We start from the raw sequence: 27,881 nt of genomic DNA on the forward strand, positions 1-27,881 counted from the left end.
CCAAGGTAGCTGCTAGGAATATAGCACCTAAGACAGTGTCCGGTAGGTAGCAGCTGTTCAATAAATATTTGTGGAACGAATGAATGTGCCAAGTTGCATCTTGGTACTTGGGTGGAATGTCATTGGCCCACTGTATTTCTCGAGAGGATTTTTTTTAAGTATAAAACAATTTATGCTTTAATTTTCTGAGTGGTTTTTCAGGGTGTGTCATACTAGAAAGAAAGAACTGGAACCGAATCCTCTAATCTCCTAATTCTGGGGTCTGGGCCAGTTGCTCTAAAAATCATTTTTTCCTTAATGCCGCTGAGATCTCCATTTTCCTATGAGGACCATCCATTTACAGCTGCACTGTCCTGTAAAGGCTACCCCTCGAAGGACTCCTTGCCCCTACTGTGAACAAAGTGGAATGAAGCAGTGAGACTGAGATGAACCTGCAGTGGGAGGGGACTTCTGTAAACTCACCCCACACGTGACAGGTAGTGACAAGTAGACGCTTCCTCCTCTGAGGTCCTGCACAAGGAGGATAATAAATGGATCCTCTCTCACCCGGCTTGGCCGGCTCTGCACAAATGATCCTTACCCACCTCCTACCCTCCAACAGCCAGTACCCAACAGCACTAGCACCAAAATCAATGCTCATGGGCGCTTGGGGCTCCCTCCTCCTATCTCCTCATTGGCTCCCTTTTACACACAGGAAACCTGAAATTTAGACCCAGGAATGGTTAGTTCCCTAACACCAGAGAGGCACCCTGCTGACCCCTATCCATGTCTCTTCCAGTACACACCTGATGTTCCAGTTTGTATTAAGATGGTGAGAAATACCATGTGTGGGGGCACCCCCCACCCCCAGTCTGGGGGTGTCTGAGAAATTGTGGAACCAGTCAGATGATACAAACAGGAAAAAGCAAGTTTGTTTCTAGTGTCATGCACACAGGGTGGCGGGATATACCTGCTGAGTGTTCCCAGAAAGTCCCCAAGGAAACCATTAACTTGAGTCTCTCACGTTCTTCTAGCAAAGGTGGCTGGGGTGGGGGGCGGGGAAAGTATACTGAGAGGAGGGGGATGGGCATCCTTCCAGAGGTCAGGTTTACGTTGCCCAGAGCTCCTGCACACATTAATAAAAGGTGGTTGACTTGAGGGTGGAGGTCAAGGTGAGCAAAGGGCTTGTCAGCGAGGGTTGTCACCGGGTTAGGCAGAGTGGACTGAAGGGGGGTGAGGGAAGGAGTGGAGGTGAGTTTGGGGCGGGGCGGGGGGGGGGTGGTTTCTGTGTGGCGCTGAGACCGCCCCCCCCCCACCCCCCAGCGCGGATTTGGGGAGGAGCAGCTGCTTAGCCTCCTGCTTTGACCCTTTCTTGACTGGTTTCTGCCAGGGAATTGACGAGAGCCTATGGATTTGGAGAGATGGGGTAGGAGAGTGGCCTGAATCTGCCCACGATCCAGGGTAGACTAGCCGGGCTAGAGGGAGGGCGTTTAAGGGGTGGGCGAGATGGCTCCCAAGAGCCTAGGGCAATGGCACTAGAGGGTCTCAGAGACCCAGAAGATGGGGATGTGGGGAGAAAGAAGACGGGAAAGCGTTTGCCTCCATGGGGAGCCCTTTAAGTTGAGACGGACCGAGAGAAGTAACTCCAAACGCACTGGGCAGGCATCTTAGGTTCTTCCAATCCGATGGGGTGGGGTTTAGAACTCTGCAAAAAAAAGGGGGGGGGGCGGTCATTCAAAGAGGAAGGTGCACAGCTGAGCCAACGGGCTCCTAAACTGGAAGCGGAGGGGGGGCCCTCTGGAGGCGCTGACCTTTCCCCCAGCCTCCATAGGGACTGGGCGGTGAGCCTCTGGGACCTGCTTTCCCGAATCTAGACAGAAGTTCGAGTAGGGCTGACCAGAGTTAGCCGGGGAGTGAGGCAAACGGTGGCGATTCCTCACATTGGGGAGGTGGGGGCAGTGGGCAACCGGCAAACCGAGAACCCGAGCTCGCAGCAGGAGGGTTTCCTCAAAAAGACTATAGAGTCCAAGGCTGTGCATGGAAGGGGCTGGGGGTGGGGGGGCCCGAGAGGGAGTCTCAGAAAGGGTCGAGGGAAACTAACACGGTTTCTACTGGGGTGCTCATGGAGGCTCCCCGCTCGGGACGCGAGGCACCGAGAGGGTTCCCCGAACTGGACTTGCGGGAGGGTGGGGGGGGGGCGGTAGGGGACACCGGGAGTGGACCGAGGGCCGCCGAGAGGGGAACTCTAAATTAGGTTTAGCGGAAATTGGGGGCTCGGAGGGCGATTCTCGCTCCGTCAGGGGGAATGGAGGGATCCTCACCAGCTGGAACGTGAGGGCATTGGGGGGCTATCTCCCACCCGACCCAGGGAGATTGGGGATTTCTTAGATTCTAGATAGAGGGGAACTGAGAGAGAGGACTAGGGATGGGGGGGGGGGGGTCCCCGATCCGGAACCGAGCTACCTTGAAGGCACCGGGAAGCGCTTCATTCCGGGAGGGCGTTCCCGCGGCCCGGCCCCTGTGCCGGGGTGGGTGGGGGGTGCGGCCGCGCCCAGGTCCCGGCCCGCCTCGGGATTCGAGGGGGTCTCTCTTGCCCTCGGGGACCCGGGAGCCCGGCGGGAGCGGGGTCCGGGCGCCGCCGCCTCCGCGAGCGCCCGGGCGGGCGGGCTGGCGAGCGCTGGGCTTTATGCTCGCAGGGCGGCGGGGGGAGGAGCCGGCAGGTCGGCCCCCGGCGGGCCCTCCCCTCGGCCGTCCCCGCCCGCCCGCCCGAGCGGGGTCGGGGGAGGGGGCAGCATGGCCTGTCCGTCCGGCCCCCTTCGCCGCGCTCCTCATCTGCCCCGCGCCGAGCGCTGCCGCCGCCGCCGCCGCCGCCGCTCCGCTGCCCGCGCCGCCCGCGGCTCCCGATGGAGACTGACGCGCCCCAGCCCGGCCTCGCCTCCCCGGACTCGCCGCACGACCCCTGGTACGTCCCGGCCCGGCCCGGCCCGGCCTCGCTGGCCCGCGCCCGCCCCGGCCCCGCCAACATGGCCGATCCGGGTCGGGCCGGGCCTCCCCGGGGCCCGGGCCCGCGCCCCCTGCGCCCGGGCGCCCGGCGCTCACGCGGGCCCTTTGTGTCTCTCCTCCTCCGCAGCAAGATGTTCATCGGGGGACTCAGTTGGCAGACTACGCAGGGTGAGCGAGCCCGGGAGCGCCCGCCGGCCCGGCGGGGCACCCGGGACCCCCTGGCGCCCCGGAACCGGACACCCCAGCCCGGCCCTGCGCCCCGCTGACCCCGGGCGCCCCTGCGCCGTTTCGCGCCCCGCCCGGGGACCCCGAGAGCGCAGGGCGATCGGCAAGCGCGCACGGCCCAGCGGGTGGAGGGGAGGAGATGAGGGGTTCAGGGGGCATCGGGGGTGGGGGGTGGGCTGGGCCCCGGGGACCCGCCGGCGGCAGCGCCAACTCCGCTCGCACCTGCGGCTCAAACTTTTGTGAGGCGGCTCCCGGAGCGGCGGGAACCCGGCCGGAGCCGTCCCCCCTCCAGCCCTGCTCGGCCCTCGGCTTCCTGGGGCCCCCGTGGGCGCCAGGAGGCTCCAGGGGAGTCGGGTGAAGACCAGGGGTGGGGGGGGAAGCGCTGGAGAGCGTGCAGGCTGCCGGGCGCGGGGGCGGCCGGGCCGCGCCGGGGTCACTGGGGGCAAAGGACGGGGGAAGGGGGGAAGGGCGCAGGGGCGCGGGCTGGTCCGAAGGCGGGTGTGTGGTTACAGAAGGGCTGCGCGAATACTTCGGCCAGTTCGGGGAGGTGAAGGAGTGTCTGGTGATGCGGGACCCCCTGACCAAGAGATCCAGGTGAGCCCCTCACCCCCTCCTCCGGCTCCCGGCTCGCCCCGCTTCGCCGCCACTCTCTGCCTTGTAACCATCTGCCTCTCCCTCACTCCGGCGCGCAGGGGTTTCGGCTTCGTCACTTTCATGGACCAGGCGGGGGTGGATAAAGTCCTGGCGCAGTCACGGCACGAGCTCGACTCCAAAACCGTGAGTGGCCCTCGGGGCTTCGGGGGTCTTTTGGGAGAGGGAGGTCGCTGGAGGAGAGGGGGCAGGACTGTCCAGGGGTGGGGGTGGGGGGACAGTTGGATGGGATCCCGGGAGAAAGGAGGGAGTTTGCGGAGTAGGAGGGCTGCCACGCTCTGAAACTTTGTCAGTCGAGTTGAGGGGAGACGGAGCTGCAAAATCCCAAGCCTGCTAAGCGATGTTACATCCCCACCCCACCCCAGTCCCTCCAGGACCGGCGAGGGAAGATGAGGCTGCCACCCCCTCCCTGCACATACTAATCTTGATGCCTCAGAGAGGAGCTTGGGGTGGGGCTAGGTCCCTCCCCTAGCCCAAATGGGGTGAGTCAGGGCTGCAGTGACCCACCCGTGGCTTCTCTGAACTCTAACTAGTACTTGGCTCCCCCCCTCACCACCACCCCATTCCAGACCAATGGCAAAGCATCATTGAATCCCCCCTCCTCTCCCTCCCTCCCCTGACTTTTGGTCAATGAGCTCCTGGCTTTGTGTGGAAGATGTGAACCTGCTTTGCCCGTGGAGGAATTTATGAGGAGGGCCCTAGCTTGCCTGGAAACAACTCTTGCCGGCTAGGTCTGGGGAGAAGCCGCTGGCTGGGCATTCAGACTCTGGGAACATTTTGCTGCTGTCCCACCGCTCCCCAGTGTCTTGGGCCCTGCAGGGGGCGCTGGCCCAGGCCCCGGCTCAAGGGGAGACGGGAGAGGAGAAAACGAGGAAGGGCTCCTCTGTGATGGGGTGACCGTCTGCCAGGGACAGTGCGATCTCTCTCCACACTCCCCCACTCTCCTCCAGCGCTGGGCCTCCCTGCTTGGGTCAGTCACTGGCTCCTGCTTACCTGCAACAATAGCTGGTTGTGCCCAAGAATTTGTTAAACTACCGCCTGTCCCCAGCTCCTGTTATCTCTGCCCAGTGGCTCCCACTCTTGCCCGTGGTTATGAGCCAATGAGGCCAGGCCTCAACTTTGCCGGCCCTGAAAGGATCTTCTTGGCGCAGACTGAGTGACCCAAGCTGGGAATGGAGAGACAGTGGCCTATTGTTTTTGGTGATTATCTGCCATCAAGCTGCCTGTTCTCCTACCATCCCCTGTCCTCAGAATGCACTGATGGCTTCTGCAGCACTCAGGAAGCCGAGATGTTGGGACTGGGGTTGGAGCTGGGGGGCAGGGGCATGGAAGATGGATAAGAGGAAGAGAGAAGGGAGAAAGGAGCAAGAGATAGGCATCCTTCTGAGATGCGGGACTCTGAAAAGGGCAGGGGCTTTGTGTTTGGCATTCTCCAGCCTGGGAAAGGGGTGGGGGTGGAAGGGAGGCTTATTGTGGGGAGTCTATTTTGGGTTCTGACTTTCACCTTTTATTTACTTGTTGGGTTTTATGTTGCCAGCTGTGAGTCAGAATGGAGGTAGGGTGTGTCAGCGATTGGTTGTGCGTGGGTCTGCGGGCCATGGCTTAAGTACCATCTCCCCATCAGTGTCTGTGCAGGGGGACTGTCAGAGGTGTGTTCTGGTGGCCTCCAGGAGAAACAGAAGGACGAACATGTGCATTGAGATACAAAATCATACCTCGGTGGGCAGCTGTAATTATCCCTGGAGCCCCATGGGATTTGGGGAGAGAGGAGGCATTGCCCAGTGTGGAGTTTGGAGTTTCCTTCTCTGTGGGTAGATTCCAGTGGGGGAAACAGGAGGGCTGTTCCCTGGTTTGTGCCATTCAGGCAGTGAAGAGCCAGAGTCTGTTGCCTAGAACTAGGCTGAGTTTTGAACGGAAGGAACTGTGGGGAAAGACAGATGTCCCCTGCGATTGGCTAGTGAACTTCTGAGTGGTGTCCACCCACGTGAGTGGCAAGAAACTCTGAAATGACTGGGCCTCAGAGGTCCTGTGTTGATCACAGTATCTCGAGCTCTGACTTTTTGATGTTTGTTAATACGAATATAGTACCTGGGAGTACCCAGGTGCATCTTGCTTTTTCCCCTTTGGTTGTTCACGGCCAAGGGCAAAGGTGGCCCACTGGTAATAGCACCTTTGTTTGTGCAAAGAAGGGCAGTTCACAAAGAAACGCTTTCACCTGCGTTATCTCATTTGATTCCATGCAGCTGCCTCTGGGAAAAGTGGGTGCTATTGTCCCCACTTTGCAGATGAGGGAACTGAGGCTCAGAGGGGTCAGGCAAGTTACCAGGATCACAGACTTGGCCAGGGGCCCAAAGTTTCTGAGTCCAAATCCCGTGCTCTTGCATGTCACCAAAGCCTGTGCTCTGCTTCACCCCAAGCCGACCTGTACTATCAGGGAACTGTTTCCTTGCACCATCAGGAAGGACTGTTGGATGGCGGTGGTGTTGGGAAAACAATGGAGTCTACCCTTGTGGTTTACGAACTCTTATCTCAAAGCCTTTTTCAGGCAAAGATCGTTTCCATTCCCAACGCTTCCGCAGTCTGGATCGCCTGCCTCACCTGGACAGGTATCTCTCAGGCAGGAAGGGCTTCAATATACCTGGTGCCGGAAGGAATAAGTCTGTGCTTACTTTTTTGTGGTTCTTGCTGAGGGCTAGACAACAAGTGCTTTGTAAGCATTGCCTCAAATAATCAGCAGAGGACCCTTTGAGGTGGATGTCAATATTGGCCCATTTTGCGGGTGAACTCAGGCCTAAGGCTCAGAGAGGTTAAGTCATTTGTGCACGATCTCACAGCTGGGAAGCAGCGTTAAGTGGGATTTGAACCCAACAGCCCAGCTCTAACCACTGCATCTTCCTGCCAGAGGCTGTGGTGGTTTCTGTCACTTCCGCGTCACCTCTGTGTCCTGGGATGAGAGTGGTCCTCAGATCCTCAGGCTATGTGTGATAGCCAGGCCTCCTCTATCTCTGTCCTCTCTTTCAGATTGATCCCAAGGTGGCCTTTCCTCGGCGAGCACAGCCTAAGGTAGGTATGTCTGTGTCTGGGAGTAGCTCTGTACCACCAGTAGAGATTTTCCCGTCATTCTCTTCTATGGAAGAGGCTTCTGGGTGGAGTGCTAATGACATGGCATGGGATGGGAGGAGGGAGGATTCTTGATGTCCTTGCTTTCTGGATTGCAGACATGATGCATTTTTCCATCTGTGCTCTGGGGTGGACTAGGGAGAGGGGGCTGCATTTGTTGAGAGAAAGAGGAACCCCTCAGGGGATTCATTGCCCTGTATTTGAAGTCAGTACGTTTTGGACTCTGGGCTTCCCTGGTGGCTCAGAGGGTAAAGAATCCACCTGCAGTGCGTGGGACACAGAGATGTGGGTTCGCTCCCTGGGTCGGGAAGATCCCCTGGAGGGGTCATGGCAACCCACTCCAATATTCTTACCTGGAGAATCTCCATGGACAGAGGAGCCTGGTCCACAGAGGGCCACGGTCCATAGGGTCGCACAGAGTCGGACACAGCTGAAGTGACAGCATGCACGCGTGCACACTTTGGACTCTAATTCTGTGACTTTGGAGATTACAACTTCTGTGCCCGCACCTCTGGGGTGGGAGGCACTCAAATACAGCCCAGGCTTACCTGCTGAAGCTGAACTAGAGACAGGTCAGGGAGCTACCTCTGACCCCCAGTACCCCCCCCCAGCTCCCCTCACCTCTGGGATGAGGTGCGTTTGGGCTTGCAGAGCAGAAAGGGATCATGGCATCTGTCACCTGTTATCTTTCAACTTGGGTGACTGTGGCTGCCTTCCTAAGTGTTCTTTGTCCCTGGAGCTGTGGCACAGTTTTCTGGGTACCCGCAAAACAGCTCTCTGAGCAGTGGAGCCATACAGAACTCAAAACTTTTGGTGCAGCACCGGGGCCTAACAGTGGTATTCTAGTTCCCAGGGCAACTAGCCACATCTTCATTTTTAAGCAGTTGAAAACAGGAGATTGGCAGTGGGCTGACTACAGTCCTGGGAGCAGGAGCCCTGAGTCGGCTGATTTATCATGTGTCCTGGGACTAGGTCCCTCTCCAGGAGATCTCAGTTTCCCCCTTTGCAAGGGGTTGGTGGGAATTGGTGGCTTTATGATTCTAAGTCATGGCGCCTAGCTCAGGCCACAGTGAAAGGAGAGGGGCAGGTCTGGGGAGACAGGAAAAGGGCATCCCTGCGAGGGTCCAGCAGAGGGCCTGAAAGCAATTATGGAGCAGGTATTGGAAGGAAGCCGCACCAGGGAGCACATGGTCGGAATTGGGTTAATTCCATTAAGCAGTTTGGTGACAGAAGGTGCTTTAGTGCTAGGATGGGGCTGGGAATTGCCGTGGATTAGCCATGCGCTCCTGGGGTAATTAGGACCATGTGTTCTTCCTAAAACAGGGCTGGGGCCACGGGGCTGCCAGAGGTTGGGTTGGGAAGAGGTTGATGAGGAAAATGTCGGTGTTAAGTTCCGGGGGACCCTGGGATGGGCCTTGGCCTCTTCTAGGAGTGGCTGGTGGGGTCTTCGAGGTACGGCTGTAGGTCTGGGTCACTGAGCCAGCCACCCACTTCCTGAAACAGACCCCAGGGAGCGAGCCAGGGTGTGGGGTGTACAGCTGCCTGCGACAGGGCCAGAGGTGGGAGTCCACGGGGGGAGCTCGGGGTGGTGGTAGGGGGTGTCTTCTGAGTAGCTGGGGCCGCAGAGAGCTTGTCAGCTGGCACTCCAGCAGGAGGGCTGGAGCCCCCGCTGGTGGCGGTAGGCCACAGGACTCAGATGCCCACTTTCTCATTCCCTCCCTGAACAGATGGTGACTCGAACGAAGAAGATCTTTGTTGGGGGCCTATCAGTAAACACCACGGTGGAGGACGTGAAGCAGTATTTTGAGCAGTTCGGGAAGGTGGGTCCGAACTGGGGAGTACTGGCTGGGGGTCAGGGCAGGGGGAGGGAGGCCGGGCACAGGGTATGAAAGCCCTGTGGAATTTTGGTCGGTAGCAAGCGCGGAGTCCAGCCAGGTCATTCCAATTCCTGCAAGAGTCGCAAAGGGGGCTGGGTCCTTTTGTGGGTGAGGCTGGGCCAAACCCAGCGTTCAGGCTCCTGGCCTATCTGTGGGCTTCAGACTCTGTGGACACGTCCCCAGGGAGGGAAGCCACACAGTAGCTATCCCTGTTGTTGCCCTTCTCCTGCTTATCTTCCTTCTCCTGAGGGAGGCTGTGCTCCCGAAGCCAGTTCAATCCAGTCACCCCCTTGGCCTCCTGGGAGTCTGCACCTGTCCAGTCCACGGGGTGGTTGTACCTTCCCCCACTCCTTCCTGCTAAGGATGATAACGAGGCAATAAATATGACTCCCAGTTGGACTCAGAACCCTGCTTGTGCAGGTGGGAGCTGGGGTGGGGGGTGGTGCTGATCTCTTAGCTTATCGGGGAGGGGCTGCAGAGACCACCCCAAATTCCTGATCAGTCCCAGAGAACTGGTTCTCAGCTCTGCGGTGCCTGGAACTTAAATTTCTGGGCCATTTAATCCATGCAGAAGCAATGTGGTGACATCAGACAATAGCGTGTCCCCCACCACCCCCCAGAAAGGGGAGCGTGTGTACCTCAAGGTGCCATGGAGAGATGGCTAGGAGGGGACCAAGTTTGACTTAAGCCTTGGGGTGAAGTAGAGCTTGCTGTGCTGAGTGCTGGGGTCCCTGGGCTTTTCAGACGTGAAACAGGCTGTCGGCTGGGTCTCACCTTCCCATCAAGGCCCTTTCGGTTCCCTATATTAGGCGCAGGGCACAGGAGAATCGTGGCTTGGGAATGGGACGTGAGCTGGGGACTGGGTGGGTTTCCAGCCCCTGCCTCTAAGGGAACGGGTGGGAGGTCCCCTGACCAGCGTATGCTGGCGATTCCTGGGCCAGAGGCCTAGGCTCAAGGCGCCTCCGCAGGGACCCGGGTACCGGATCCAGGGCAGGTCGGGCGGCCTGGGCCCCAGAGGGAAGGGCGCTCCTGGGAAGCAGCAGGCCCCGCTCGGGCTCCGGTGGGGTGTCTTTGTGTCTGAGCGCCGAGCATTAGAGCTCGCACTAATCTGATCCAGCAGCTGTGATTGGAGGCCGCCTGCCCCCGGGGCCGGCGTTGCCATGGCAACCGGGCCCCAGGAGAAGCCGTCAGCGGCCGCGTCTTTTGTTCGGGCCTAAATCGGCGTTGGCATGTGAAACCGGCCCGGGGAGGCCAGGGGGAGCCGGAGAATAGGCTGCCAGGGAGCGAGGGGGACAGCCGGGAATGCCAAGGGCCCCGCGGCGGGGGGCCCCCCGCCCGGATCGAGGGGCCGCCGCCGAGGGGGGAACAATGGTCAGCCGCCATGGCTGCCACTCAGGCTTAGCGGCCGCCGAACTTGGCGGCTCCCACTGGTCAGCAGGCCTCGGCCGCCTCCCCTCCCCCCCGCCCGAGCCCCCCTGCCCCCGGGTTCCCATGGAGACCAAAGCCTATTAAGGACACTGGGCTGGGAGCCTCCCTCCCCTCTGCTGGCCCCAGGAGGGGACGCCAGTGGGGGGTCCCCTGGACCCCCAACCACTTTTCCTTGGTCTGTGCCCTGGCCTCAACCCGGCTTGCCCACTCCCGGTCTGTCCAGCCAAGGCCCGGGTTGAAGGGTCTGGGGGTGGGGGGTGGCCAGGGCTGGTGGAGCGTGAGGGGTTGATTGGAGGAAGGGCGGTGGATTTGGGCTGAATCAGGAACTCAGCGGAGGGATAGGGAAGGAGGGTGTGGCTGGGCTCATCTATTCATTGGTTCAAAAAGTAATCAGGGAGTACAAGTCCCGTGATGGATAGGGCGGTCATGACTGACCTGGCACTGCCTTCATGGAACCTTCAAAGCCAGTGGTGTCCAGTTGTTTACTCTCTAGCTTTGCCAGCCTTCCCCATGTGACTGTGGGCAAGCCCCTCTCTAATAAAGGTAATAATAATAATAACAGCTGCTATTTATTAAGCGCTTACTCTATTCCGGGTGCTGTGAGTTACGACTGTTGCATGCATATCTCCTTTAACACCTCCCTATAAGACACAGCTAACGCCCCATTTGACAGATAACGAACTTGAATCATAGAGACCTAAAGCTGCTGGCCAAGGTTACTTTCCAGCTCCAGCCGGACCTACTCAAAGCCTGTGCTTTTATCACAAGCCCCCCTTTCCGGGTTTCTCTTTTCTCTGTGCCAAACGTGAAGTGTCCATCCGGTTTGGACGGTTGAGCTGATTTGGGACTCAGAATGGGTCCATAGGGATGGGAGCCACGGTGACAGCGAGCTGTGTGGCCCTAGGGCAGGAGCCTCTTTGGGCAGAGAGATGTCATTTTCTCCTGAGATTCTCCAGGGACCCAGCTGTCTCCTGACTCAGTGGTGTGGGGGATCCTGCTTCTCCTTGGGGAAAGTCTGGGGCCCGATTACTGCTTGGTGCCTAAGAGCTGGAGGACCACCCAGCTCAGGGGCCGCCCTTTCCACTTTAACGAGGCGGATGACAGCCTGGACAGAGAGCAAAGGCGAGTGGGGAAGAGGCTGTGCCCCAAGGCCTCAGGAAGTTTTCCTTGATCCCTTGGGCGTCTGACCATTTGGGGGAGGGTCAGCAGCTGGAGTAGGAGGTGGAGTAGGGAGAGGCAGTGTCAGAGGCAGCCCTTGATTTCCACCCAGGATGAATCCGACCTTAGCTTAACCCCATGAGACAGCGGACATTGGCTGAAGAATTAAGAGGGCAAGGAGGAAGCAGCAGATGTAGGCAGAGGGAAGCTGGGACTGCGGAAGGGAAGAGAAGGCCTTTGGATGTCCGTGCATCCGAAAGGATGCCTTGAGGGAGCAGCAAGAAGAGAAGACTTAGGGTCCAAGGGATGGGGGATAATGCAGAACCTCCCCCTTCCGCCACCCTTTCCCCTCCCCCAGTCAGTGGGAGGCTGGCAGCCCAGGCACTGAACTCTACTTGCTTTAATTACAGCCTCTAGCAAAAGGAAACCTCAATTAGAGGAAAAGATCTGTATGAGGAGAGGGGAGTTGGGTCTGACTGGAGTGGCTGCTGTCCTCCTGGCCTTTTGCAAGTGGGAAAGAGGCTTTCACTTCCCCATCTCCTATCTTACTCCTCTATTTTCTCCTCTAGCACCCACTGTCTGCCTCCTCCTACTCCTCCCAGACTTGATCTGGGATGTGCTGTGTGACCCTGGACAGGTGACTTCACCTCTCTGAGCCCATTTCCTCATCGACAGAATGAGGCTCTTACCATGCAAGGAGAAGATGGTGGGGCAAAGTGCCAGGCATATAGTGGGTGCTTAATATTTGCAGGAGAATCTGGTGGTTGAACCGGGGTGCTGTGGCAGCCAGTTGGGGTTGCAGATGGAACGCTGTCCCCCACCCAGGGAGCAGGTTGAAGATAAAGCCTGGACCAGGCAGGAGGGGAGTGGGTGTCGGAGCCCTCGCTCCTGGGTTGCGGTGGGGACCCCCGGGTCTGGTGGGTCCTCCACGGGAGCTCTGTTTTAGGTGGATGATGCCATGCTGATGTTTGACAAAACCACCAACCGGCACAGAGGTGAGTGTGGCCCCTCCCCCTTCCTAGGCCGGGCTGGGGGGCCTGTGGTCAGCCAGGGGGCTGCAGGTCACAGCTGCCCTTTCATCTCGCCTCCTGACATCCTATCCCCGAGGATCTGCATCCTCTCCCGGGCCTGGCCTTACAGAAGGCTTTTGTCCCGCCGTTTCCTGTGCTAGAAACTTGCCGAATTGCAGACACCGGAGAGGAGAGGAATGGAGGAGTGGACCTCTCCTCCCCCTGCAACCGAGCCCTCCGCCCCCGCCCCAGCCAGAGTCTGCTGGGCTTACCTTGTCCCTGGTAACCAGAGCTGGGGCCCGGCCACCCCAGGGTCAGGCTGACTCTACAGTCTGCTTCTGCCTCTGGCCCCCTCGCCCCACCCCGGGCCGAGCCCAGCCCCCTTGGCCCTGACTCTGTGAGCTTCTGGGCCACCGGGTGCACACTGCCTGGTTTTTTCTCCCAAGGGCCTTGCCTTCTGAGAAATCCCGTTCCAGCCCCTGGGGCACACCCAGGAGGAGGCAAGGTTGTTTCTCCAGTGCCTTCAGAGCTTTGGGCCTTTTAACCTGTTTGGGGAGTGGGATATGTGCTGGGGTGTGTGTGTCTATGTGTTTGTATGTATGCATGTGAGCATATTTGATATGAAACAGTTGTGTAGACCTAGCATGTCAGGGTAACTCTCATATGCACACAGGGACCTTAATGCCTTTGTGAGCACTAGTTAAAGTGTCTCTGTGATGTGTGGGTACCTAGGGGTGTGTATGTGTGTGTGTGTATCTGTATACAAAAATATACCTGTCCATGTTCATGTACATTTTTAAAAGGATTTGTGTGTGTATTTTAAAAGTATTTCTATTTCCCTCTCTGGAAAGCATCTGAGGAAGAGAAAAGGCATGTTGAATCTCATTTGTGTCACAGCCCTGCCTCTTTCTAATTTGCTATGTGACCTTGGACCAGTCACTTCACTGAGCCTTGGTTTTCACATCTATGATTTGGGAACTGAAATCCTGTCTCGTCACGTACTTGAGAGGTTGCCAGGGTGCGGGCGAAGCCTCTCATTAATTCTTAGACACTTGCCTGTAAGAAGGGAGTGGTGCTGTTGGTATGCACATGCCTGTTGGTGTGACTTGGGGCTGGGTTTTGACCAGGAGCCCGGTTCTGACCTTGCCTTTACCCTCCAGGGTTCGGCTTTGTCACATTTGAGAGTGAGGACATCGTGGAGAAAGTGTGTGAAATCCACTTCCACGAAATCAACAACAAAATGGTGAGCAGGTGGACTTCCCTAGTGGTGCAGTGGTTAAGACCCTGCGCTCCCACTGCAAGGGGCATGGGTTCAATCCCTGGTGGGGAACATTGTGCATGGCATGCAGAGGGAGACTGGGGCTCTAGGCTGAGTCAGCCAGGGAATGCTTGGAGGTTCTGGAGGCAGGCAGAGGGCCTCACAGTCAATGGGGCAGAGCCAGTTCTCTCACCCCCTGAAAGTGTGGACAGGAACATGGTGGTTAGAAAGCATGGCTGGTGGGCTCAGAGGGACTTGGACTGAAATCCTTATTCCACCGCTTCCTAGTCTAGTCATTGGATAGATGACTTTACCTCTCTGAGCCTGAGTTCCCTCGTCTGCAAAACGAGAGTGTCAGTAGTACCTCCATCCATCTCAGGGCCGGTGTAAGCATTTGATGAACCACTGCATGCTCAACCCATCTCTAGCACATTGCGATCACACCAAAAATAGTAACTATGAAATGAACAAGAGGCCTGCCAGGGAATAGGAGAGGGTCTGTGACCCTGGGTCTGTAGGAGGGACTGACCACCGGATCTCATTGCAGGTGGAATGTAAGAAAGCTCAGCCAAAAGAGGTGATGTCACCAACGGGCTCGGCCCGGGGGAGGTCTCGAGTCATGCCCTACGGGATGGACGCCTTCATGCTGGGCATCGGCATGCTGGGTATGTGCTAGGCCTGCACCTGTGGCTTCTCCCTGCCCAGAACTGCACCTGGGGCTCCCAGGAGCTGTGTGGGTGTTGCCTTTCCTCTGTGGTCTGCCCTCAGGTCTGGGCAGACAGTGCCCAGGGTGTGTGGACCAAGGATCTCAGGTCTGGCAGTCCTAATGAAGGTGGGCGATTTGGTTGTGGGGTGCTGCCCTCTGGTGGTAACCAAAAGAATGGTCCAGTTGCTCCTCATTAATTGGTCCTACTGTCCATCCCGCCGTTCGATTTGTTTGTCCACTCATCCATCTAGTAAGTAGTTATTGAGCAACTATAAATGCCAGGCCCTATGCCAAGAATTACAGCGGTGACTTTCCTTGGGGCTTTATGGTCTGGCAGGAAAAACAAATAAGTCCCTGGTGGCTCAGTGGTAAAGAATCTACCTGCCAATGCAGGAGACACGGGTTCCATCCTTGAGTCGGGAAGATTCCCTGGAGAAGGAAATGGCAACCCACTCCAGTATACTTGCTTGGAAAATCCCTGGACAGAGGAGCGATGGGGTCGCAAAAGAGTCGGACACAACTTAGTGGCTAAACAACAAAAACATAATAGGTTTGGGATGGAGAAGTGTAGGGTGCCAAGGGAGGATGGTCATAGTGAAGCTGACCAAGACTTGGAGACGCTAGGAGAGACGTGACATTTAAGCCGAGTCTGAGGGTTGAGTAGGAGCTAAGTCATGGGAGGGCCGGGAGCAGGGGAGGGTAAAAATGGTCAGGTAGATGGAACAGCATTTACAGACGCACAGGCCTTTGGGAAGGTAGAGAGAAGCATGTTTCTTCTTGTTTGTTCGACTAATATTTATTGAGCAGCTTCTGAGAAATAGGACCTGCCTTCATTGTGTTTCCCATCAAGCGAGAGACAAGATTAAATGGACCATGTCACCACAGAGTGACTGGAGGCTGTGGGAGGCCTGAGGAGGCACCTAAATCGACCTGGGGGTTGGGGAAGCTCCCTGGGGAGGGGGGTCAAGGTCACCATGAGCCTTGGAAGATGAACAAGAGTCAGCAGTGCTTGGGGCCCTTGACCAAAGGTGAAAAATCTGAGCTGGGACCCCAAGACGGTCACAGTCTTCCTGGAGAGACAAGCTGTATATACACAGGAGAACACTAACAAGGGGGTCTTTATGTTGGAGATGGGGGAGGGGTGCCCTGAGGACTCAGAGAAGGGGGTGCAGCATGGGCTAGACGGTCAGGACTGGGACCACAGGTAGAAGGGGTGAGGAGCATACCCACCAAGTGGAACATTGTCTGCTGAAGTTTTGTTTTTGCTTTTTGACTTTTTGTTTGAAAGTAACTTTACATTTTCAGAAGAGTTGGAAAAATAAAGTAGTAGTACCAAAAAATCCATATACCCTTTACCAGATTCACCTGTTGTTTTTTTTTTTTTTTTAAGATTTTTTTTCTAATGTGGATCCTTTTTAAATCTTTATTGAATTTGTTACAGTATTGCTTCTTTTTTAATGTTTTGGTTTTTTGCCTGAGAGTCATGTGAGTTATTAGACTTGGTTGGGGGACAACCAGGGATCAAACTCTTACTCCCTTTGGAAGGTGATGTCTTAACCAGTGGACCACCAGAGAAGTCCCCAGATTCACTTACTGTTAACATCATACCCTATTTGCTTTTCTCATTTCCTCTATATGTGTATGTATATATATACACATATGTGTACACACACACATACATGATACGCTTATGATTTCTCTCTAAATCATTTGAGTGTAAATTAATTCAGTGTATATTTCCCAAGATTAGGGGTGTGCTTTCATGAAACATTATAATTATCAACTTCATGTATTTATATTGATACAATATTTTAATCTAATCTACTATCTATTTTCTGATTTTATCAGTTGACCAGTACTGTTCTTTATAGCTATTTATGTCCTCCAGAACAAGATCCACCAGAATCAGTTTTTGAATTTAGTTGTTCTGTTTCTTTACCGTCCTTTGGAACTTTGAGAAAATTTTCTTTTCAAAACAATTCATTAGCTGGTCTTACTCCTTTTAAAAAGTAGGGGAGGGGGACTTCCCTGGCAGTGCAGTGGTTAAAACTCGATTCCACTGCAGCAGGTTTGATCTCTGGTTGGGGAACTAAGATCCCACATGTGCTTGTCAAGGCCCCCCCCACAAAAAAAAGTGGGGGTGGGGGAAAGAAAAGAATACCTCTAACTAATAGAGAATCATGGTTAAGAGACTTGGAGCCAGTCAGATCTGATTTTGAATCCCAATTATACCATTATTACTCACTGTGTGATCTTTCTTTCAAAGCTACAAATATCTATTACAATATATGCATACTAAGTAGCAGGCACTGTGCTGGTGATGGAGAGATAGAAATAAAAGGTGGGGAAGACAGAAAATCAGCTCTTGAAGAAATCCTGGGATAAGTTCAGATACTGGTCATCAGTGCTATGAAAGGAAAAAACCAGGGTGACATGATAAATATTGAAAGGGAAAAACCAGGGAGAGTCACATGATAAATACTGTTGTAACTGATGAGAGAGAGGCCTTTTGTGGGATCACTTCTCTGAGGATGTGACATTTGAGCTGCCTCTTGCACAATGAGAAGGTCATTGTCATGTGAAAACCTGGGGAAGAGTGTTCCAGGCAGAGGAATTATCATGTGCAAAGGCCCTGGGGTGGGAAGGAGCTGGTGAATCTGAAACACAGCAGGGAGGCCAGTGTGGCTGCAGCAGAGAGAGAGGGAGGGGCAGGGTGTGGACGAGGAGAGGACGGAGGCAGGAGCCACAGCATGGAGAACTGTGATAAGGGGTTGGATTATTCTCAGCTCATAAATGTCACCTCACTGAGCCTCAGTTTCTCTGCCTGTAGAATGAGGCTCCTAATGGTGCCGCTTGGGATTCTTAGGAGGGTTAAGGAGAGAGCAAAGTGTGCAGTGGGTTTTGTATAGGGCTTGGCATGCAGATAGCATGTATGTGGTAAATGTGATTATTATTCATGATACAGAGTGGGGAGGGGAATTCGTGATACATCCTCCCCCACCGAGCTGTAGATAAAGCATCTGACACCGGTCCCCTTGCCTTATCAGGTTACCCTGGTTTCCAAGCCACGACCTATGCCAGCCGGAGTTATACAGGCCTTGCCCCTGGCTACACCTACCAGTTCCCCGGTAAGTCCTGCCCAGTGTCCCTCTGCTGCCCGCATGTCCCCGGTTCCCGGGCAGTCTGACTCCTCAGGGCAGTGTTCAGGGGGTGGTGCATGGCTGGGGGGAGGTCTGCCTGCTGGAGGCTTGGAAGGAAGGGCATGTCTGAGGAAGGAGCGCCTCTCCCCACCCAGCCCCCCTCCCCTCCCGAGAAGCTGGGGGTGGGGCTCCCCGTGTGGCCCTGCATGACACCCTCCCTCCCAGGCTGACCTCTGCCTGTCTCTTGCCTTTTCTCCCTACCCGCGTCCAGGGTTGCCACTTCCACCAAAAGGGCATCAGGCTTGTGGTGGGGAGTCCCCCCTGAGGGCCAGAGTTGGCTGTGTCCTTATGGACTCCCCCATGATGACCATGTGCTACACTGAGCCCCTTCCAAGGCAGATGAGACCTTTTGAGACCCTGAATGCTGAAAAGCAATTTAAAACCACGATGATCACCACCCTCATTTGCAATTCAAAACAAAAACAACACTAGCCCTTCCCATATGTGGCAAGAAGCCCAACAAAGTTCTGAGCCTTTCCCATGATGACTATTCAATGTTTTGTTTTTTTTTTTTAATATCAAGTATCATATTTTTGCAAGGCTCTTGCTTGTTTGTTTTTTGGTCTTATTTCTCTGAAGGGTCCCCTAAGCCCTTGCACCTTGGGCTGTCCAGATATGAATCCTCTGTGCACTTGACACTGACTAGTCCTGACAGTGATCTCCAACGGGAGGCGGGATGAGCCCGATTTTCTAGGTGAGGAAACGGGCTCAGAGGGGAAAAGTGACTGCAAAGATGACTCATCTAGAAGGTGGCAGAGCTGCTCTAGGGTCATTGCTTGCCTGCCCCCCAAATAGAAGAAAAGATGGATTCTGGGAGATGTTTTAGTGCCTTCAGACCTTTTAAAAAAAACACCAGGGACAGAAGCTCCACCATCTCCCAGTGCCTGGAGTGTAGGTGGCAACTCCGCCCACTTGTTCCTTCCCTGTCGGTCTCACCTTTCTGTGTCTTTGTCTCCGTCCCCACCTTGGCCTGCTGGCGACCGTGCTCTCCCCATCCCCAGCTCTCGGGTCCTGTGCATGGCCTGTCCCCCCACCCAGTGTCCCATGGGTGCCTTCGTCCTCCCTGGGCTACGCCCGAGGGGCCTCTCTGCATCTTCCTAAGCTGTTTTACGTTTCATTTTAGAATTCCGTGTAGAGCGGACCCCTCTCCCGAGCGCCCCAGTCCTCCCCGAGCTTACAGGTCAGTCGCTCGGATTTCGTACATCTCACAGGCCACATGGGGGAGAAAGACAATGACCCAGGGACCGACCCCGGGAAAGCTAGGGGGACCCTCTTCTCCTGCCCTCCAGTCCTCCGGCGGAGCAGCAGCCTCGGGCACTGGCCAGTCTGCATAGCTACATGGTCCTTAAGGGTAGGGCACAGGGCCAAGCCCAGCAGATGGAGGCGAAATCACTCATTCATCCACTTGACAAATATTTATCTAGCGCCTCCCGTATGCTAGGCACCGTGTCGGCGCTGGGATCCAGAGGTGAACCAGCCAGAGTCTCAAACGCAGAGGGAGTGGGCGGGGTGGGGACGTCGGGACACGGTGGGGGCGTGGCTCCGGTGGTGGGCGTGGCTCCGCTCAGCCCCTGCCAGGAGGAAACATAGAAACCCGGTATGTTCAGATCCCATTTTTCCAAGAGAAGCCAGAAACCCGGCTTCACTTTCAAATGAATTTTTCAGTTATTCTCAAATATTAGCAACGAGTTTCAAATTTTTAAGTTCCCCGGGGACCAGATGAAACCTATTTGAGGGCCGAACCCAGCCCATTTGCAACTCGTGGGCAAGTAGGGCGATGTGTTCGGCCATCCTGGGCCATTTCTCCAGCTGGAGTTTTCACCTGGGCCTGTCAGCTCAGCTCTGGAGCTGGGGCCGGGGCGAAGGTCCACAGCAAGGGGCAAGGGGCGGGATGCAGATGAGGTGGGCTGCAACGGGTTTCTCTGTTCAATCTGCTTCTCCCCTCACCCCACCCCCAGACTCCTCCCCCGAACCTAGCCGCGTGTGGAAGACACAAGCGTGGACGCTGCTTTAGATGAGACCTTCCTTCCAAGGGGCGCTCAGGGGCCCCCCAAAATGGGGGAGGGGAAAGAGGCACATGGGGTGAAGGAAGGGGAGGGAGTCCTGATGGTGGGGGTGATAGAGGATCTTCCCTGAGCAGAGTGAGTTGGGGGGCAGATGGGGGTCTTTCCTACTCATCTCGGAACTCGTGTTGAGGGCCTACTGTGTGAGACAGCCAGCCAAGCCCTGGAGACAAAGAAGGAACCAGACAGCCAAGCTCTCATCTGCAGAACTTGTGCTCTAGAGAGAGAGATAAATACTTATTATACAAATGAGTAATGCTTTACTGTTGTGATGAGAGCATACTGGTTTTGCTTTGAGGAAATGCCTAACTGGGCCCCAAACCAGACCTCAGGGCCCAGCCCTGCCCTTAAAGAACTGAGGGAAGGAATAGCCCCTCTGCAGACATTTTGGCCTGGGGAGGCAGTGGGTTCGAGGCTGAGCAGTTCTTGGAGGTCGGGGGTCTGAACTTTGCCCTCACCTTCAAGAGATGACAGTATTTCCTTGTGCATTTAATCAATATTTGTTGTGCCAAATGCTGTTCCAGGCGGTGGGGATTCAGTAGGGAGCGAGACAGACAATCTCCCTGCCCTCCTGGAGTTGACAGTCTGGTGGAGGGAGACAGGAATAAACAAATAAATAAACAAGTAAATCAAGATACTTGCACCGGGTGAGAGGTTCCACAAGGAAAATAAAACAAGGAGATGTGCTAAGGTGTGCTCAAGTCAGGGCGAGGGGCTGCCTTAGCAGGGGTAGTCAGGGAAGGCTTCTCAAAGGAGGTGATGTCTTGAGTGAGAAGGTGCCAGCTCTCTAAAGATCTTAGGCAAAGCGTCTGCCAACTATGCAGGCATGCTGTCCTAGATTTTCATCTTCTGGCCCAACAACCTACCGAAGAATTTTCACAAGGATTTTTTTCCATGGTCCCTCACCCCACCTCCAGTTCCAGTTCAGGGCTAGGGTCACTAAAACAGCCCCCAGGGGCGCATCTTTGAACGGGAGATGCTGGCTCTGGATGGGAGTGTGGCCTCTCAGGGTTGCAGTGGTAGAGCCAAGCAGTAGGGGGTGCTCATCCCCAGCCGGAGGCAGCTCCAGGCTCACGACAACCCATCATTAAGGCACGGGTCCCTCCTAGTTATATTCCTCCTAGTTCAGTTCAGTTCAATTCAGTGATTCAGTCATGTCCAACTCTTTGGGACCCCATGGACTGCACCACACCAGGCTTCCCTGTCCATCACCAACTCTAGGAACTTACTCAAACTCATGTCCATTGAGTCAGTGATGCCATCCAACCATCTCATCCTCTGTCGTCCCCTTTTCCCGCCTTCAATCTTTCCCAGCATCAGGGTCTTTGCAAATGAGTCAATTTTTCCCATCAGGTGGCCAGAGTATTGGAGTTTCAGTTTCAGCATCAGTTCTTCCAGTGAATATTCAGGACTGATTTCCTTTAGGATTGAATGGTTTGATCTTGCAGTCCAAGGGACTCTCAAGAGTCTTCTCCAACATCACAGTTCAAAAGCATCAATTCTTTGGTGCTCAGCTTTCTTTTATAGCCCAACTCTCACATCCATACATGACTACTGGAAAAACCATAGCTTTGAATAGATGGACCTTTGTTGGCAAAGTAATGTCTCTGCTTTTTAATATGCTGTCTAGGCTGGTCATAGCTTTTCTTCCAAGGAACAAGCGTCTTTTAATTTCATGGCTGCAGTCACCATCTGCAGTGATTTTGGAGCCCCCCAAAATTCTCTCGCTGTTTCCATTGTTTCCCCATCTATTTGCCATGAAGTGATGAGACCAGATGCCATGATCTAAGTTTTCTGAATGTTGAGTTTTAAGCCAACTTTTTCACTCTTTCACTTTCATCAAGAGGCTCTTTAGTTCTTCGCTTTCTGCCATAAGGGTGGTGTCATCTGCATATCTGAGGTTATTGATATTTCTCCTGGCAATCTTGATTCCAGCTTGTGCTTCCATCCAGCCCAGCATTCACATGATGTACTCTGCATATAAGTTAAATAAGCAGGGTGACAATATACAGCCTTGACGTACTCCTTTCCCAATTTGGAACCAGTCTGTTGTTCCATGTCCAGTTCTAACTATTGCTTCTTGACCTGCAAACAGATTTCTCAGGAGGTAGGTTAGGTGGTCTGGTATTCCCATCTCTTAAAGAATTTTTCACAGTCTGTTGTGATTCACACAGTCAAAGGCTTTGATGTAGTCAATAAAGCAGAAGTAGATGTTTTTCTGGAACTCTAGCTTTTTTGATGATCCAGCACATATTGGCAATTTGACCTTTGGTTCCTCTGCCTTTTCTAAATTCAGCTTGAACGTCTGGAAGTTCATGTTTCATGTACTGTTGAAGCCTGGCTTGAAGAATTTTGAGCATTACTTTGCTAGCGTGTGAGATGAGTGCAGTTGTGCATTAGTTTGAACATTCTTTGGCATTGCCTTTCTTTGGGACTGGAATGAAAACTGACCTTTTCCAGTCCTGTGGCCACTGCTGAGTTTTCCAAATTTGCTGGCATATTGAGTGCAGCACTTTCACAGCATCATTTTTTAGGATTTGAAATAGCTCAACTGGAATTCCATCACCTCCACTAGTTTTGTTCATAGTGATGCTTCTTAAGGCCTTCACTTCCCTTTCCAGGATGTCTGGCTCTAGGTGAGTGATCACACCATTGTGGTTATCTGGGTCATTAAGATCTTTTTTGTATAGTTCTTCTGTGTATTCTTGCCACCTCCTCTTAATATCTTCTGCTTGTGTTAGGTCCATACCATTTCTGTCCTTTATTGTGCCCATCTTTGCATGGAATGTTCCCTTGGTATCTCTAATTTTCTTGAAGAGATCTCTAGTCTTTCTCATTCTATTGTTTTTCTCTATTTCTTTGCACTGATCACTGAGGAAGGCTTTCTTTTCTCTCCTTGCTAGTCTTTGGAACTCTGCATTCAAATGGGTGTATCTTTCCTTTTCTCCTTTACCTTTTGCTTCTCTTCTTTTCTCAGCTATTTATTTATAAGGCCTTCTCAGACAACCATTTTGCCTTTTTTGCATTTCTTTTTCTTGGGGATGGTCTCGATCACTGCTATTCCTTAAACACCTGCAGTGTACAAGGCAGGGTGCTAGGCGCTGTAGAGGTGGCGGGGTGGGGGGTGTAGACAGCAAACTAGGGAATAGCCAGATCCCTGTGTCTGAAGAGAGGGTCAGAGAAAAGGGGATGAGGAGACCTGGGGAAGGGAGTGGTCATTTCTTCCTGGGTGATGGCCAGGGGTGCTGAGCCAGGAGGAGGGGCGTGCGGGGAGCCAGCCAGGCAGCAGAAAGAATGAAATGGGGTTGTCACCTGGAGTCTAGCTTCAGCCCGATCTTTTGGGGGGCTTGGGGGGAGTGGGGGGCGGGAAGGCGAGAATGCATGTCTCGGTCCGTTGGTCCCTGGGGCGACAGGCCCAGCTTTTGGTGCCTGTGTCAGTCAGTCACTGGCTCCGGTTGACTTGGGCTGAAAAGAGGGACATATCTCTCGATAGCCCTGGGCTGAGTAACCCCCCGGTTCAGCCGAGGGCCCTCCCTGGCGATGGCAGCAGCAGGCACTGTTCAGGGCAGCTCAGGGGGTGCCCCGCCCCCATCCCACCCCCCCATGAGATGTGGCTTGTGCTCCACCCCCACCCCCACCCATGACATTTGGGTTGTGCACGTGTGTCCCTCAAGTCCAGGCTGAAGCAGAGGCCCAGCCGATCCCTGGGAGGCCATCCTCTCTCCTCCCTTTCTCCAAGGGAGCTCTTTCTGCCTGACCCCGGGGCTGCGCTTGACCCCTCTGAGGTGGGCTAGGGCCAGAGAGGCTCTGCCCGCACCCCTGCTGCCCCTCGGCCGCCGCGCTGAAGCGCCCACACCTTTCCTTCCAGCCATTCCCCTCACCGCTTACGGACCCATGGCAGCGGCGGCAGCGGCAGCGGCTGTGGTTCGAGGGACAGGTGAGGCTGTCTGGGGTGCAGGGGGCAGGGGGGATGGGGGACAGAGAAGTCTAGAGGGGCCAGGGCCACCCCTTTTCAGAGGGACTCACTGATTCATTCACTCGAGGACTATGAACTTAGCACCTGCCAGGCCCGCCAGGAAGGAGACAGGTGTGGTCTCTGCCCTCCAGAGCTTGCGGGCTGGTGGGGCGGCAGGTGTTAAAAAAGGCCATCCCATGATACAGCCTACCAGGGGAAGTCAGGTGTCAGAGACGGGCCTCTTGGGAAGGGCTGCCAGGAGGTTGCCCCTCTTAACTTCTGATCTGAAGGCAAAGAGGAGGAAAGGTATTCCCAGCAGAGGGACGAGCAGGTGCCAAGGTGTGGAGGCCAGTTACCATGGGTGGAGTGGAGGGGTGAGGAATGGAGACAAGGAACCAGATTCTAGGGAAACACCAAACATTTTATTTTATTTTACTTTTTACTTTTATAATTTTACACACCAAACATTTTAAACAGCGGAGTGATGGTCATTTTAGACAGCGCAGGCAGCTGTGGGGTGGGGACAGGTGGGAAGGGCTCCAGAAGGGAGGGGCAGTCAGTAAGGGGGCCGCTGAGCCATGGGACCAGAGATAACAGGGGCCCTGGGCTGAGGCTGGTGGGGGTGGATGGACTCTGGTCAATCTCCAGGCAGTGGTCCCACAACACTCTGCTGGGTGTGGGGGTGAGGCCAAGGGGGAGGGGTCAAGGTCGGGGGAGGGGGGGGGGATGGGTTGTGGGGGGTTGCTGCGGGGTCACAGTGGGCGCCGGGGCTATCACCGTCTTCTTTCTGGGTTGCCAGGCTCTCACCCCTGGACGATGGCTCCCCCTCCAGGTTCGACTCCCAGCCGCACAGGGGGCTTCCTGGGGACCACCAGCCCCGGCCCCATGGCCGAGCTCTACGGGGCAGCCAATCAGGACTCGGGGGTCAGCAGTTACATCAGCGCTGCCAGCCCCGCCCCCAGCACTGGCTTCGGCCACAGTCTTGGGGTGAGTGGCTCCCAGATCTGGAGGCCCCAGAAGTTGAAGGAGGGAGAGGCCTTGTCTGTCTTTTGGGGGAGGTGGAGAAGAGAGGCAAGAGATAATGGATGGGAGACCCAGGATCAGTGAGAGTTGTCATTCACTCGTTCAGTGGGCATTTAATGATCGCCCTCTGTATGCCAGCCATTGGGTGGGCTCTGGGAATACTGTGCAAATGAGGCTCAGCATCTCTGCCTGCATGGAGGCTAGATTCTAGCCCAGGGGTGCCCTGCTTTTTACCAGGGTGCTGGTTATCTGCAGATTCTCAGGCCCTACCCTGGAGAATCTACCCTAGTAGATAGTAGGGGCAATACAGGCAGGGCTAGAGAAGGTCTGTGCCTTACCTGAGGCTCCTGCGGAAGAGAGGAGGAGCCCCTGGGCTTTCTCAGCCACCCCCAGGAATCTAGGAGTCAAATCCTTTTCTTTCCAGGGCCCCTTGATTGCCACAGCTTTCACCAATGGGTACCACTGAAGCAGGAAACAGGTGGCAGGAGGTGAGGAGGTGGGCTGGGGCCTTGGGGTGTGGGTGGCACCTGGCTAGCGCTGAGCAGCGCAGTGTGGGACATAGACTTTCTTGGAACCCACAGCCCCAGTGGGGAGACAGATCTTTATCCCAGCAATGGTCAAAGACCCAGAGAAGCTGCTCAAACTGCTCCATAAAGGATGTAAGTGATAGCCACCACAAGGCAGCACGTGCTGTTTCTCAGGCAAAGATTTTTTTTAAGACTGTTGGGGCTCCACGGTGATGAGGGAGGAGAGGAGCCTGTGCAAATCGGCTCAGGTTTTTCAAAGAGCAGGGTTTATCTGGACTAAACATTTCGTGCCCATAACACAGCGATTCTACGTCTAGGCATTTATTTTTATAACTGAAATGCCCATCAACAGCAGAGCAGTTAAATAGACTGCATGCATGCACCGGAATATCCAACTGGTAAAACAGGATACTGTCCACGTATCTACACATACAGAGAGCGAGGGGGAGGGGAAGACCCTGCACACACAGCCATCATGCTGCGTACAGTGGGGCGCTCTGTGTCTCAGCGACATTTCCTTTGTTTGTCCATTTGTGCATTCCAACAACTATTAATTGAGCATTTGTTTCGGGAGAGGGGGATGTAGAAGACCAAGAAGGCTCCCCTCTCTCTACAGACAAAAATGAAGTGAGCAATTGACATCATTCTAAATTGCACGTGAGAGGTCTACCTGCTTCAGGGGTTCAGAGCGCAGTCCCTGAGAAGGTGACATTGGAACAAATCCAGCCATCCAGAAATCTAGGGAAAGAGGGTTCCAGACAGGGAGCAGGAGATGCGAAGTATATGCAGGAAGCTTGCCTAGGAAGGGATCAGGGAAAGAGGCCTTAGGCCCGAGGAGACGTGGGTTCTGTGGGCCGCAGAGAGGTGGGGAGGCAGGACCCCCTAACCCGCTGCTGTGTTCCAGCGCCCTGGCCTGCAGCTGACGAGGACCACGAGTGAGCCAGCGAGGGGGCGGGGACACCTCAGCCGCAGCCGCCGCCCCCTTCCCCGCAGCGACTCGGACCGCTACTGCCTGCCCCCCACTCCCTGGGCCCCCCGGCCCCTGCCCTGCTGTCCCCCACCTCACCCCCGGACATCCATGTCTGGCTCCCCTACTAACCTCCCCCTCTTCCGCCCCTGGCCCTTTCCCCCACCTCCCCTGTCCTACCTGCTTTTATTTATTTTGGATTAGCCGGTTGCCCCCCCACCCCGTTCTCCTCTCCGCGCCCCCCCACGTCGGGTCTGCGCCCCTCTCTCCCCACCGCGCCCCCATAGGACCCCCAAGAAGGCTTTTGTATTTGTGCATAGCTAGAGTGAGGGCGGAGGGGGCCTGCAACAGGCCACAGCCACAACCCTGGATTTTTTATTCTGATTTTTCCTTCCTTTTCTCTTTCCTTTTTTTTGTTTTGTTTTGTTTTTTAAAGAAACCGTTTTTTAAACTATTTCTAGGTTTGTGAATGTGAAGCCCCAGGCCGCAGGGGGCAAGGGGCCAGGTGCCCCCCCCACCAGCTGAGAACAAAATGTCTATGTGGGTGTGGGCCCCTGGCCAGCTCCCTCCAGCCCTGGAGAGGAGGACAGGCTGAGGAGGCCAGGCCGAGCCCCTGGAACCATCCCGTCCTGTATCATATATGTAAATACTGTGAGGTGAAGCCCCCACCCGTCTCTAAGACCCCTTGGGGGTGAGGGCATCGCCTCACCCCACCCCGCGTTTCTGTACCTTCCTCTCAGACACCGTTACTGTAAGCTTGCAGGCCTCAACTGTGGCCAAGGCAGGCCCCGCTCTCTCAGGCCCTATGGGGTCAAAGGCCTTGGGCCCGTTCACCCCAAAAAAAAAAAAAAACCAGTGTGGGGGCGAGGGAAGAGAAGGGCTCGCCCAGAGCCACTGCTGGAAAGGAATTAACTCTCCAAAGGTCACCCCCTCCCCGCCCCCTACCTGGTCAGGCCTTCATGGTCTCTGCCCTGAGCCCCCCATGAGTGGGCATTGGGGGTGGGCACTTTGGGAAGGGGCGGACCCCAGGGGAAAGCAAAGGGCTTCTCAGGGAACCCCCACATTCTCTCACTGAAGTTCCCCACCAGGATGGTCCCGTGGCCAGAGCCCCGAGTCCCTGGGCCCTCTTCAAAGGAAAAAGAGGCTCAGGTCATGACTTCATGAACAGTGACCAGGCTGGTGTGGCAGGGTGGACCCCCCCCGCCCCACTGCCTACCCGTGTCCTCTCCCCCAGGTCTGGGGCTGGGAACCTAAGCTCCCTTCCCCATCATAGTCCCCTCCCCTGAAAACCCCCTTTGGAGAGTTAATTGTCTGTGTGAGGTGCTTAACCTATTAGCCCTGAGAACACAAAGCAATAATCTTTGTTACTGAGATGCGCGGCTGTTCGTGGTTTTTTTTTTTTTTTTTTTTAATGTTTCCTAATAAAAGAGAAGCTGCATTTTATTGGTTTTTATTTTTAATTTTCTACACACTTGAGCTGAGTCATGAGAGACTTAGCTTTCCTCTCCTCCCCTTCCTGTGATCCCCCCACCCAACTGGGCCCACCCATGGGCTCAGGGCCTTGGAATTCCGTTTTCTGATTTGTTTGGGAAATTTTTTTAAAAAGATGTTACACGGTGTTTCGAAGCCAGCAAGTTACCACCCTCCGGTGTCTCTTCTCTCCACATCTGTAACTTCTTTTTCCAGGTTTTATTTTCAGTTTTGAATTCCTAATAAATTATTTGAAAACGG

General features: G+C 55.0%; 2 protein-coding genes across 5 annotated transcripts; one reads left to right on the top strand and one right to left on the bottom strand.

Moving 5' to 3' along the window:
• Positions 1-884: 884 nt before the first annotated feature.
• On the bottom strand, positions 885-2,868 carry CD24 (CD24 molecule). The gene is made up of 3 exons (XM_043901624.1): positions 2,443-2,868; positions 1,611-1,684; positions 885-1,105 (listed from the first exon to the last, which is right to left on the bottom strand). The coding sequence occupies exons 1-3, from the start codon at positions 2,809-2,811 to the stop codon at positions 1,000-1,002; spliced, it is 549 nt and encodes a 182-aa protein (XP_043757559.1). The 5' UTR covers positions 2,812-2,868; the 3' UTR covers positions 885-999.
• Positions 2,806-27,881, top strand: MSI1 (musashi RNA binding protein 1). Of its 4 annotated transcripts, none has more exons than XM_043901619.1 (15): positions 2,806-2,941; positions 3,110-3,150; positions 3,720-3,801; positions 3,900-3,984; positions 6,880-6,921; positions 8,706-8,798; positions 12,388-12,436; positions 13,612-13,694; positions 14,257-14,374; positions 17,463-17,543; positions 18,739-18,795; positions 23,547-23,615; positions 24,433-24,620; positions 25,081-25,144; positions 26,088-27,881. In XM_043901619.1, the coding sequence occupies exons 1-14, from the start codon at positions 2,883-2,885 to the stop codon at positions 25,120-25,122; spliced, it is 1,089 nt and encodes a 362-aa protein (XP_043757554.1). In that variant the 5' UTR covers positions 2,806-2,882; the 3' UTR covers positions 25,123-25,144; positions 26,088-27,881. The 4 variants fall into 4 exon arrangements, with proteins under 4 accessions (XP_043757554.1, XP_043757555.1, XP_043757556.1 ...); XM_043901620.1 differs by having other exon boundaries at positions 24,466-24,620; XM_043901621.1 differs by lacking the exon at positions 18,739-18,795.

The sequence above is a fragment of the Cervus elaphus genome, chromosome 5, assembly GCF_910594005.1.
Source record: "Cervus elaphus chromosome 5, mCerEla1.1, whole genome shotgun sequence".
NCBI lineage: Eukaryota > Metazoa > Chordata > Mammalia > Artiodactyla > Cervidae > Cervus > Cervus elaphus.

What these genes read in the sequence shown, in the direction of transcription:
- CD24 (XM_043901624.1), bottom strand. Translation starts at nt 2,811, where the DNA reads ATGAGGAGCGCGGCGAAGGGGGCCGGACGGACAGGCCATGCTGCCCCC. An exon ending in CGCTTCCCGGTGCCTTCAAG is followed by an intron (nt 1,685 to 2,442) that starts GTAGCTCGGTTC and finishes TTTTTTTTGCAG; the next exon opens with AGTTCTAAACCCCACCCCAT. An exon ending in GTTTGGAGTTACTTCTCTCG is followed by an intron (nt 1,106 to 1,610) that starts GTCCGTCTCAAC and finishes TAATGTGTGCAG; the next exon opens with GAGCTCTGGGCAACGTAAAC.
- MSI1 (XM_043901619.1), top strand. Translation starts at nt 2,883, where the DNA reads ATGGAGACTGACGCGCCCCAGCCCGGCCTCGCCTCCCCGGACTCGCCG. An exon ending in ATTTTGAGCAGTTCGGGAAG is followed by an intron (nt 8,799 to 12,387) that starts GTGGGTCCGAAC and finishes GCTCTGTTTTAG; the next exon opens with GTGGATGATGCCATGCTGAT. An exon ending in GCTGGGCATCGGCATGCTGG is followed by an intron (nt 14,375 to 17,462) that starts GTATGTGCTAGG and finishes TTGCCTTATCAG; the next exon opens with GTTACCCTGGTTTCCAAGCC.